Below are 12,243 nucleotides of genomic sequence, written 5' to 3'. Positions count from 1 at the left end.
TAGGCTGTTTCATTATTTCCAGACTTAGGAGGTGTTCTGGAGAAGTTTACTGGCAAAAAAGGTTGGACTTTCTCAGCCTCCGATGGGACATTTATTCCATAACATTTCTTTATACAATTTGTGCCTAAAATCACAGCAGAACAGGCCAACTCTGTAATGTTTATGATCGGGATTCTGTTGACTGCTGGTTCTTCATCTTTACCTGAGTTGTCAGCCATCCAACAGGTATGTTGCAAGAGATCCTTGAAGAGCAACATGAATAAAGGGACAAAAGGCAGTTATTACAAAGAAAAAAGTAATTTAGTACTGCAAAGAAAATTTTATCCAACTAACAAGCATTGTGTTGCTTAAAATTGTAAAAACAATTACCTTTTGGTTTATGTTTTTTAGTCTGAAAGTTTGCTTTATGTTATGTTAAAAATGGTGGTGAGAATTAATTGTGTCCATTTTTTAAATAGAATTTTATAATAAAAAGTCTCTGCTGTAAATATATTTTTCAGTTAAGGATTCTGTAAAGCATATTTTTATTCAACCTTATACTGCATAGCAATTAACGTTAAAATATTTTGTGCTGGATAATCAAGAGGATTAAAGAATGTAATGCATTCCACAATACTTTTTTTTACCAGATACGAGATAGGATAAAATAACTGAATTTATGACACCTTTAGTTGCTATAATACGATGGCATAATTCTAATTAGATGACAAATAACTGTATCTTATTATTGGATAATCTGTATTTTGCAAAAAAAGCCTCATGAACTTGTATCATACTCAACTCATTAGGTTTAAAGATTTCACCAACAAAAATCTAGAGTTACATTTTGCATTTGAATGGCTTAAAATCACTTTTATCAGTAGGAAAATTGCTACAAATTTAAAATTGTTTGCTTGTCCTTTAAGATCACTTTACTAGATATTTTTAATTTCCCTTGTTTGTCCACTAAAGTCTCTGACATCACAAGGATCTATGCTGTGTATAAATACCAGTTGTAGTTCTGCCAAACCGTTTGTGATTAGACTGGGTGTCACTTCTTATTAGCTGTGGCTTTGCTTTCAATTCTATTAGAGGTTTTAATCCAGGATTCTACAGTTCCATGTTACCTCAAATCTCAAAGTGCAAGAAACAGACTGGTTGTTCTGAACAATTTACACTTCATTCCTTGAAACGTGAGCCAGACCTGGGTGTGGACTTTATTTTAATTAAAGTACAGTGAACATCTTCCAGAAACCGCAAACTCTTGATGAATCAACTCAACTTGTGTGTGTAATCAAGTATATCCATGAACAAGACACAGAGAGTCATGGGTTATTTCAGACAATGACTCACGTTATGCAACAGCATTACTATTAGTGTTTCAGAACAAAACCTGCAATATAGTGTTAAAGGGCCTTGCATTGGATATTTCTTGTATGTCAACTACAGTACGAATGCACAATACGTTATTGAAAATATTTCACTTACCTGTTATTTTTCCAAAAATATGTACTGTTTTGTTAAAATGTACTTTCATACAGGCATTTATTTCTCCAGTAGTTTAAGTGTCTGAATGATGACATCTTTTAAATTATCCTTCTAAACATGCAGTAGAAACACCTGCTACATTCACCTGATTGGAACTCTCATTTGCAGTAAATTGACATCAGCTGTTTCACCCAGAATTGTTTGCCTGGTGAATCTAATTTTTGTATCGGATAACTTTGGAGTATACTCAATATAACACTGAGGGAAAGGGCTATTTAGGCAGATTATCTTTCATGTGTTTCTTTCTGAATGAAAGTTATAATTTAAAATTAAAAGAGAAATATAATGCAGGAGAAATTAAATTCAAGCAAAATAAGCAATAAACACAAAGACAGTCATGATGTAAGGTTGTAAAAATAAGGATGCACTGCTTTATTAAAAATGACAATTTATGTACAATTAAAGATACCAGCTTTTCATTATGATTCATAAAGTATAGTGAGGTACACAAAACCTTGGTTTGGTTTGGTCTTGGCTTGGGTGAAGACTGGAATATCTTGATACATGAGACAAACCTTAAAATATGTTGATGAATGTACTGTAAAGGCATAAACATTTTACTAAATTGTCTAATTTAGTAAACATTTAGTAAACATTTTACTAGAAAACATCATCCAAGCCTCACTTTTTTGCCTTTTTTGTCTTCTTGCATAAAATGAAATACAGGTTGTACATAAAGCAATTTATGAAAAAAACACTGATGTAATTATAAATAAAAAACGTCAAAGGGCTATACTGTATATGCTGAGAATCTCAAACTTCTAAGTGCTATAATTAAAAATAAATCCAGGATAAAGATACATTGTTTTGGGCCATTTCAAGCTATTTCTCACTATTAATAATTATTCATAAAGTTACAAGGTCTACATAAATCCCAAATCCAAAATAATCAAATAGCAAGCCATTTGGCTTCTGAAGTAGTTTAATTGAAAGTGCAAGTGTCAAATTTGCAGACATACTCTAAGTTGAATTAAGTCTTGCAGGAACAAAACTTATTTGCATTGTTCTGCCATTCTTAGTTGTAGTCTAAGAAGAAGTCATACACTCACTGGCCAAAATATTAGGAACCCCTGGAGAATATGCTGACTGTGAATTTACAAGGTTGTGAAATACTTGTAAATCAATCCTGTCGTAGTTTTTTTTTTCACAGAACAACCTTCAACTGACATGATGTGATCTGATCAGCTTCGTGGTTAGTGAAAAGGAACTGCACAATCCTTCAGTTTTCAATAGGAGATTTGTCTGATAAAAAAAGAAAAACCGATGTGAAGTCTATTTTAGCCAATGTTTAGCAAACCACTCACTGCCTGTCACCAGAGAATATATTCAGTTGTCTGAGGGTGCCTAACATTTTGGTCAGTATGAGTAATAACAATAAAGTACACTGTAATCTAGAGCATACTTTATTTTCATTTTAGTAAATGAAGAAATGTTTTAGCATCTCAATTGTGGATAATTTTCCATATTTCTCAGATAGATTATTATTATGAAATGAAGTTGACACCCACATTATGCAATCGATATTGTATCCACCGTGTAAATAAACAAAAGAGAACAACCTGAGTACAGATTTTCCATTCATATAATCACTTTTTCCCATATTGTTTTAGCTTCTTGAAGAAAAACAGAATCCTAAAAAAAAAATATTTAAAAAAGAAAAAAACATTCTGTGCTTCATGAAACAAGCACTGCAAATCTCAGAGTAAGCACAAGATAAATATACTGAGATTGTTTCACTTACTGATCAGTTATTTTCTTCTCACACATATTTCCAGAAATCTGACTAAATACAATTTCTGCACATCTCCTAAAGTTGCTTCTGTGCACAAAAGCAAACAAACTGCCCTGCAAAGTAGCACCAAATGTCTGATGCATTTCTCCTAATTCATTCATTAACAGCTCCCACAAAGTTTTTTCCCTTGCTCACTTACTTTGTTCACAATTGTGTCCATTGCTTTCTTGCCTGAAAAGAAGATAATCAATTTGCCTCTAAATTATGGTTTTTGTGTCTTAAGGGTGTTTTTGCTCTCACTGCTTCATGCAAATACAAAATTGCAACTGTTAGCGATAAAGCAAATCTGTCCAGTCAGTTGCAATGGTTTGAGATGGTTTCATTTACTCTCTTTTTCTAAACCACAATGAGATGGAATGGTGGTGCTGCACTCCAGAACACATTAAAAAGGTATTTGTCTCAGAGATCTTCTGTGAAGAGTGAGACAAAAGTCACACAGAAGAAAGAAACAATGTCTGCTTCAGTTCTCTGATTGAGTAGCAGGTATCTACGCAAGCACTACTTTTTCCTGGTGGTTTAAATTCTAAATCACTTTACTACATTAGTGAATAATGTAACTGAGCACGAGATGAGGTTGTACAGACGTTTTCATGGTTTAAATGGCAACATTAAGTAACGCATTCATAGTAAACGTAAGACAGTAGTCTATAGCACTTTGTTTTACAGTAATTTGCACTAACCAGCTGACAATTATAAACAACTTTTTAAAAAGCAAATTACATTAGAACTCATTCAGGGTAATGCTGATTCTAACTCAGATAATAAAGGCTAAACAGATTTTGTAAACTAAAATACAAAAACACTATTTTCTGAACTAACAAGCAGTCTTCTTACCTAGTGCTATTCTACAGTTTTTGGTAAGCTGCATGATTCCCTTGCACCTGCAGTGCAAGTTGAACTTCATCAAAACATTAAAAATTGATCAGGAATTATATAACAATTAATTCTAAAATCTAAATGCAGTACACACTCTATATAACAATAAAAAATGTTTTTATTCACCATATTCCCTTATTTTCCCAACAGAATAACATACAAACTACATACAAAATACAATTCTGGTTTTAAACGTTTAGATATTTAATTACTATGATGCATTTTATTTCCTGCTGATGAGGATCTTGTGATGTGCTAAGAAAACGGGCATTTGCAGATTGTATTTCAGTTTCAGAAATAGGGTGCCTTTCTCTTACGAAGACTCTGACTGCACTACACCACTTTTTTCAGCACACATTATTGAACCAGGGGAAGGCACTGAAGAGGAAAAACAGCATGCCTCCCCACTTCTTGTAATGTCACAAATGGGTGTGTTATTGATCCTACAGCAAACTCATAAAATCCAGAAACAATTCTGGTGGACATGTTGCCAAACAGTTGTATTGTGTTTTCACTGACAACTCTTTTCAGCCAAGCATGGGTCAGCAATGCAGCAGAGCTATATAAAAACAGGGTAAAGAAATGAAAAGAGATCCCACTCCTGTTCCTCCTGGGCAATCTACACAATCAAACTATCCACAATCTATCAGTAATGTCTTTGGAAGTTACTGGAGTGCGAGGAGGAATCCCGTGTAAATACAGGAGAACCTCCAAACGTCCGACAGAAGGCGCCCCAGTCTAGAATTGAATGCCAAACCCAAGGACAGTGAGACAGCTGTGCAAATCTCCATAGAACCACACAGCCCATGAGTCTATTACATCATGAAATTAACATGAAATAAATGAAAACGATAGCTGTGATATGTACTGTACAAAGAGCAACATAACAACAATGCACATCGCTTTGACCCCTTTTAAACAAAAACAGACCATTCATTTACTCTCTACGTTCCTCAGCAAGGGAACACGTTTTTAAAAGTGTCAACAAAAAAAACTCTCAGCAGCTGACGAGGAAACACACCAATTATCAAAGAAAGGGCCACAACTGCAAAAAAACTTCAGAGCTAATCATTCTACAATGGTTGGCCTTCATCCAAGCCCATGACTGCAGGAGTATCTTGTACTTCTTGCTCCAAATCTCCTGTCTCATCATGAGACTCCAAGGCATGTTCCTGAAAGTAAAGAAATGGGATGACTCAGTGGATATATAAGTGGTCTGCTGCACTGTTCATGACAAGATCAATTAGTTATTGGAACTATATTCATTAATACAGCTGAGATACAGAAGAAAGGAGATATTTATTAATTTAAAGGAGATAATTCATGTTTGAATAAGGAGTTTATTGGTTCTGTGATTATACATATATATATTTTACTTAACAAGAAATAAAACATTTTCAATGCAATGGAAGCCCAAAAAGAAGCATGATGCTCTGAGCATTTTAAAATAAGGTGATGTGACATAATACAGAGATTTCCGAATCAGAATTTTATCAACAAAAATGGCAAGAATCACTAATTCTAAAAAGGCAATGGCTTGATCCTGAGTGTGGAAACAGCACATGTGCCATGCCCATAGTGCAGGGAAGGAAACATTAAAAGAAGATTAGCTTAGGTTCTTAGAATCGTATTGTAACTTGCCACCAAACAAAAGAAAGAAATACGAACAGGTACACTTTAATTAAAAATAAATAAATACTATTAATAATAATTAATACTGTTAAATATAGTTTGTAGTTCAACACCGATAAAACATTCTGCCATGATTTAAACACTTTTTTAATGATACTGCCAAAACATAACAATGAGAATAAAGATCGCAAGAATGAATTCTGAGAGAAAAACGTTTGTCGCCTTTTTCTTTTTGGATCATTCCAACTGCATATATCACCTTACTACTTACAGCCACATCGACCGTACCCGATAGGTCTAGTTGGAAGGACTTTCTCTTCTGATATCCATGGCCCTGCGTTTGACCAAGGAGAAGATTAAGTTGAGTCATTTTTTAAAAAGTGATTTGGCACACTTGAGCCCCTAAAAACAGTATACAATCTAAGGATTTAAAAACTTAAGCTGCCAAAACTGCAATAAAGTAGTTGAAACAAATAGTAAATTAAGGTGTTTTGCTTCCTCATTCTATTCACTCTCTTTGCAGTACATTAGTATCTGGTTTGAGGTAGTGTCTATCTTTTCCAGAGCTTTTCTCTTTTAGCTGTATGTGTTTACCATACATTTCCTTGGGTAGCTCAAGGTTTCCATTTTGTCAGCAATCAGATGCCAGACTCTTATGTTAAAATAGTTCAGACCCAGCTACCCAAAAGCTTTGTCCTATTACTTGTATTCACAGTACTCTAACTGCTTACAGAGAGTAAGGAAATTAACATCTGGTCTGGCTGCTTTGGCAACAATCTGTAAACATAAACCTAAATTTGAAAATGACCTGATTTCACGGTGGTATCTGCTGTCGGAAGTTTGTTTAGTTAATTTAGTGAGAAACGAAAAAGACTTTCTGCAATGCACGACAGTTGTATACTAATACTAATGGTTGGATTTGGATGCCTTATTAATTTGTAGTCTTTGTTTCAGAAGAGTCTGTTTCTCCAAAGGAGACACTGAATTAAAACGTAGGAATGCCAGAATAAACCAGCTGTTCCATGAGCATGGAGTCCACTTTCTGCTTCAGAATATAATAGTACAGGCCCTGCATGTTACAGGGCTTTTCTGCAGGATAATACCTGGCCTTTTTGACATCCACTGGTTGCAAATCTGGGATCATTGCACTTTTTGCCTTAATGCACCCATCTCATTTAAGACATGTACAATTTAAAAGCACTATTTCTATACATATCTTGTGAAACTAAAACATTTATTTAGTAGTTGATGGACCACTTTACTGTGCATTGCAGAAGTTTTAAGACAGTATTATATGAAGAGAAATAATGCTGCAATGACTTAGATGTTGTCAATAGATCCTAAGTCTCCCAGCATTATTTTTTCCCATCTGCTGCTGTGCTCAGGGGGGCTGCAACGACAGGGTTAATTTCATAGCTGGACTTCGAGCTCCGCATGTGGGAATATCTCAGTGGATGTTTCACCGTGTCAAGTATGTTAATGTGTTTTTCCAAGGCTCCCTATGAAGGAGTAATAATAGATGAACTCACATCTGATGTTGCCGCACAAACTCTGCAAACTGGCGATCCTTTGCATAAAGCTCTATTATTCGTATCCTGTCTTCAATTTCCTGGGGGAGGAGAAGGAAAGGGAGAAACGTGCATTGGAGCAGAGTTACTTTATTTCTGTCTGAGCTCTTTAGGGCTTCAGTACTGCAGCTTTTATAGGTCTCTTTATATCTCCAGCACCAACACCAGCTGAGGAAAAAAATAACTGGGTCCAGTAAAGTGCAGTTAATTAGATTAATTAGCTGGTAAAAAGCTTGGGTGGTGTGAAGTGCAGCAGACACTGCAGTCCTCTAGCACTTGAGACGTGCACCACACAAAATAATAGAAGGTATTTCCTGAAATAAAGTGTCTCTTCAATTTAGTCACTTTTTTTAAAATAAGGAACAGTTATTGAAATGTCATGCATTTCGACAACTTTGCAGCTAAGTATTTTTTAGACACGATCTGCACATCTACCCCTGAAAACCTGTCATCCTAGTTTCAGATGTCCTTTGGGACTTTGTCTGTCAGATGGAAACAGTTCGTTTTGCAGACGTCTTTGGCAAAACACTAAACGGCTACCATTTCGATACTTAAAAATCATAGGTTTTATCATATTATGTGGAATAGATCACAAGACTTGCCCATAGTGATCTATTTAGATAAGAAGAGAATATGCTGGGAATAAAATAATTCCGAAATAAGAAAACAATCACTTCCACTTTATTTAAAACTTCTTTTGCAAATTCTCAATTCCTCCAGTACCAGAATCACAATGGCATCAGTAGTTCCTAAAATATCCATTCCTCTGTCTAATATTTATAATCCCGACCCTAATGGTAATTGTGACCCTAACCCCTAAGTATAACCATATCCCTAACCCAACTCTTAACAACAACCCGTAGTTATCCCTATACTCCTGGAGATTTAAAGCAGAGAGTCTGTGGTAAGTGAACAGTAAAAAACAGGTGGAGGTAGAACTGAAGCTAGCCGAGAGCAGAGTAACACCAGAGATTAGATAGTATACCTCTCTGGTGAGCTCACTGTTCTCATAGATGTGCCTGATCTCCTCACTGCTGAAGTCAGTGGACGCCTCTGCACTGGCAGAGCTGTAGGAGGGCATTTGCGGGTAGCGTCTGTAATAGTGGCTGTAGCCTGTGGTGGCATCACTCTCGTACATGGGGTTGTACTTCACTGCCTTCTCCATCGAGGCCAGGCTATCCCCAAGTCTGAGGAAGAGAGGCAAGGCAAGATCAGAGTGACAGGGGTGCAGAGCCAAACCAGGGACTTACTGTAATAGGAGGGAAACCTCAGGAGGGAAAAACTGTCACATGTCAAGAAATACAGACATACAGTACAGGTAGTTGACAGATACAGAAATACAGGAATGGGAATAGGGCCGACAAATATGGAAATAAGCAGTTAAACAGAAGAACAGGCGCAGTTAAAGTCGTGTAGAGAGAAGGACAGAGATTTACTGACATAAATATATAGTTGGGCCTGACCAATTGAAAGCAACTGCATGACATGCACAGTTTAGGAAGGGGCACCTGGCAGTCTGCTCCACATTTTATAAAACATTCAGGAGGCGTTAACTAAAATAAATCAAGCAAACTTAACATATACAGAAAAGAGCCACAGCTGTGATGCATCTACACTGCACTGCAGTGACACAAAGATCATATGAGACAGCGTTAGCAAGTAAAGCTTTGGAATTAATAGCTACACTGTGTTCAGTAATCTTACAGCCCGAGGTGACCTCTACATCAGACCTGTCGAAGGATTGGCTGAGGTAATTACATCATTGTTTACTGTCCCATTAAGTCTTTAAAAGGTCAGAGGTACTTTCATTAAAGTTTAGAAAGTCATCAGACCTCTGCTGTGATATACAGAACCAGTAATGCTGACTGCATCAACCAAGGTAATCAGTCTCTGTTACTTACATTTTGTTCCTAAAAATCAAAAGGTATACAATTACAATGGCTCATTACGTCAGTAAGGCCAATTTGACCACTTTCATTTGGCTCTCTACGTCTGTAGCTATTCCAGAGGTTACTGGAGTTATAGCCCTTTGTTTAACAGCTTTTTTAACTTTCATTTTAAATGCAATCAGGACTGTTTTGGAATCTTTATAAACATGACCTGCGTCATTAATCAGTTGCAGGAAATCTGCCAGCATAATTTTTGGCTCTGCTCAAAATGCACAGGGATTTGAAGATGACAGAGGCATTATGCCTGAACTGAGCACTATGTTAATATGCACTACACATATCCAAATAAACTAAATGTTAATTATTTGTGTCTACACAATCAAGGACAGGATATTTATACTTTATCTGTCTGTACCCATTGAGCTAAGATACTGTATATATAGCATAAAGTTATAGGTTTGATGGCAACCTACAAATGAGATATAGCTACAAAAATCAGAAAAGGAGCATTTTGAATAATTATGTTTTGCAGCCCTATGATAAGCCTTGTCATGCATTTTAAGCATACATTAAGTGTCCAGAAAAGCACTATATAAGTATAAGGAATTATTATTATTATTATTATTATTATTATTATTATTATTATTATTATTATTATTATTAAAAGAGACTGCATATGAGCCACAAATCGGACTTTATTTTCTGTCAACAAATATTTTACACAAAGGGCTTTGTTTTTCATTATCAATGTAAATGCTCAATTTGTATCCACTGCAAGTGATTGTGATGAAGTCTGTTTAGAAATATACTTTCTGTCATTTGACATATTCAGTAAACGTCTTCGTAACGTAGGCACAATTTAAGCCTGTTGTAGTTCTCTTCAAGACCAGTGGGCCAAGGTTAACCGAACTCAGCTACCTGACAGGGTCTTCAGAGTCCTCCTTGTCGTATTGGTCCTGCAGAGTTCTGGCTAGGAAGAAGATGACAGCAGACGCCACCAGCAGGAAGCCAGCCACTGAGGCGATAGCAATGCCCACCACCAGCGGCTCAGAGACGTACTCCTCACAGTGCTTCCCACGGTACCACCAATTCTCTCCCACTCGGCACCTGGAAACCACACACCGCGGTTGGCATAACACACCCTGTGCCACATGTGCAGGGTCATTTTCAACACACTTGGCTCGGGAGCAAAACATTGTGCCATGTTATAGGCTTGATGATGTCTTCACTTCAAAGGGATGTACCTACAGTATTTTGCACAACAACTGTTTGTCCAAGCACGCACAACTGTGCTTTTAAAAGACAGAAAGACATAAAGCAACGTAAAGGCATTCTTAAATAATATGATATTGAAATATAGCCAAAGCACAATTTCTTCAGAGCCAATGAAAACCGCATTGTCATAATTCATTTGGAGTATATCTGTAATGCATCAAGGGATTTGAAATGTGGATAGTTCATTTACTATTTTTGATTGCTTTACAGTGTGTTGCAGCAGAAGAATAGAACTGCATTTTATTTTTATTTTGGGTATTTTTTTATGACCTGGCTATATGTTAAACTCCATTATTTGAAGCTTAAGGAAAGCTGACGCTAGACTCAAGCTGTACCATCTTTTGCCTATCCCTCATGGTCAAGGGTGAAAGGTCAAGGGTGAAGGAGAAAGCCAAAGGTGACTGATCAGGCCGAAACGAGATCTGCACAGTCTCTGAAAGGTTGAAAAAGGGTTGTCTTGGGAGATATGTGCATTGACTGATAATTTGCAATATGTTTTCCTCCATCTAATTCGGTCAAGGGTCAAAATCTTCCAGGAGTTGATAACAATGTTGCATTTCTTCATGCTTACATTTATCTTCTCTGGTACAATTGATTAGGCTAAGCATTGGAGAAAAGACCATTCCTTGGGAGACTGAACTCTGACATGACGACCAACCCAGAGCTGATCAAACAAACAGAGCCGATGGCTGTGAACATTTGTTCATGCTACACCATATACTACTGTATTTCTAAAAAGAATATAACAAACTTGTGTTTAAACAGAAAATCCATTGAGGACAAATGTTCCTCCACAAAAATGACTTTAATGAAAGCAATCTGAGGTAATTATGTTGCTCATGTGATCCACCCAGGTCTAGAGTCTTACCTGCTACACCACATCCACAACACAGACACAACATTGTAGTTCAATTAAACTGTTGATGCCTTCATTTAAATTATTACTATAGATAGTAGTATATTATTAGAAACAGTCATGAATTGTATGACTTTTTTGATGCTTAGGTTTAGAGAAGCTTTAAAAAAACATCACACTGAAGGTTAAAAGTCATATAAATCCTGCATTCCAAGCCAATATTCCATGGAAGGTAGAATATTATGTACCAAAGTTACATTGTACGAACTTTGATGATGGCTAAGAAAGATTAAGTAAAACACAAAAGCTCAGTATGGAATAAACACAGAGTTAAAACAATTTCCACAGAAACTAAGAGTAAAACATTTCTATTATTGTGTTTTGCTACATTATTATTTCATGCATTCTTTTTAAAGTACAGGGGTAATAGTGCTTCCACATGGGGTCTAAGGAACAGGATGAGTTAATCACTGCTGCTAGGCTGACAATGGCCCTACCTGCAAATTGCCCCTTGCCCTGGTATGATATCGCACTTCCCATCATTCAAACAGAAGTCTTGCCGAAGGTCACAGATGCTCTGGCAGGGCAGTCCATCCACACTGAAATACCCAGCATTGCACACACATTCGGCCTCCCCGGTCCAGCGATTAACTCTGCACTGAGAGAACTCATTACAGGCCTGGAACTTACAGGGGTCAGCCTGGTCACCTAAAAACAAAGCAGGTATGTAATTAGATGTGATCAGGGGGTTTCTGAACTGGGGTATTTCCGATACAAGTGGGCCTCCAAGCTATGGCCTGAAACAAATGAAAAAATTGTGACAGGAAT

General features: G+C 36.6%; 1 protein-coding gene across 2 annotated transcripts in view; it reads right to left on the bottom strand.

Annotated features, from left to right (window-relative positions):
* Positions 1–1,870: 1,870 nt before the first annotated feature.
* The window catches only part of LOC148675824 (interphotoreceptor matrix proteoglycan 2-like), a 37,174-nt gene continuing 26,801 nt past the window's right edge, over positions 1,871–12,243 (bottom strand). Inside the window, exons 16-22 of one of the 2 annotated variants that reach the window (XR_015941660.1) lie at positions 11,913–12,123; positions 10,203–10,391; positions 8,381–8,582; positions 7,357–7,436; positions 6,099–6,161; positions 2,877–5,367; positions 1,871–2,834 (exon numbers count right to left, since the gene is read on the bottom strand). Coding sequence is in view for 1 of the 2 variants with exons in the window: in XM_088648381.1 (XP_088504507.1) it covers positions 6,125–6,161; positions 7,357–7,436; positions 8,381–8,582; positions 10,203–10,391; positions 11,913–12,123 (719 nt within the window). In the remaining variant the exon portion in view is untranslated. Of the gene's footprint in view, positions 5,368–6,098; positions 6,162–7,356; positions 7,437–8,380; positions 8,583–10,202; positions 10,392–11,912; positions 12,124–12,243 lie in introns of both variants that reach the window. The other variant, XM_088648381.1, reaches the window with a different exon arrangement.

Source organism: Lepisosteus platostomus, chromosome 2 (assembly GCF_059453375.1).
Source record: "Lepisosteus platostomus isolate fLepPlt1 chromosome 2, fLepPlt1.hap1, whole genome shotgun sequence".
Taxonomy (NCBI): domain Eukaryota; kingdom Metazoa; phylum Chordata; class Actinopteri; order Semionotiformes; family Lepisosteidae; genus Lepisosteus; species Lepisosteus platostomus.
Note: the sequence above shows the minus strand (reverse complement) of the source record. Positions and strands in the feature narration are given on the sequence as shown.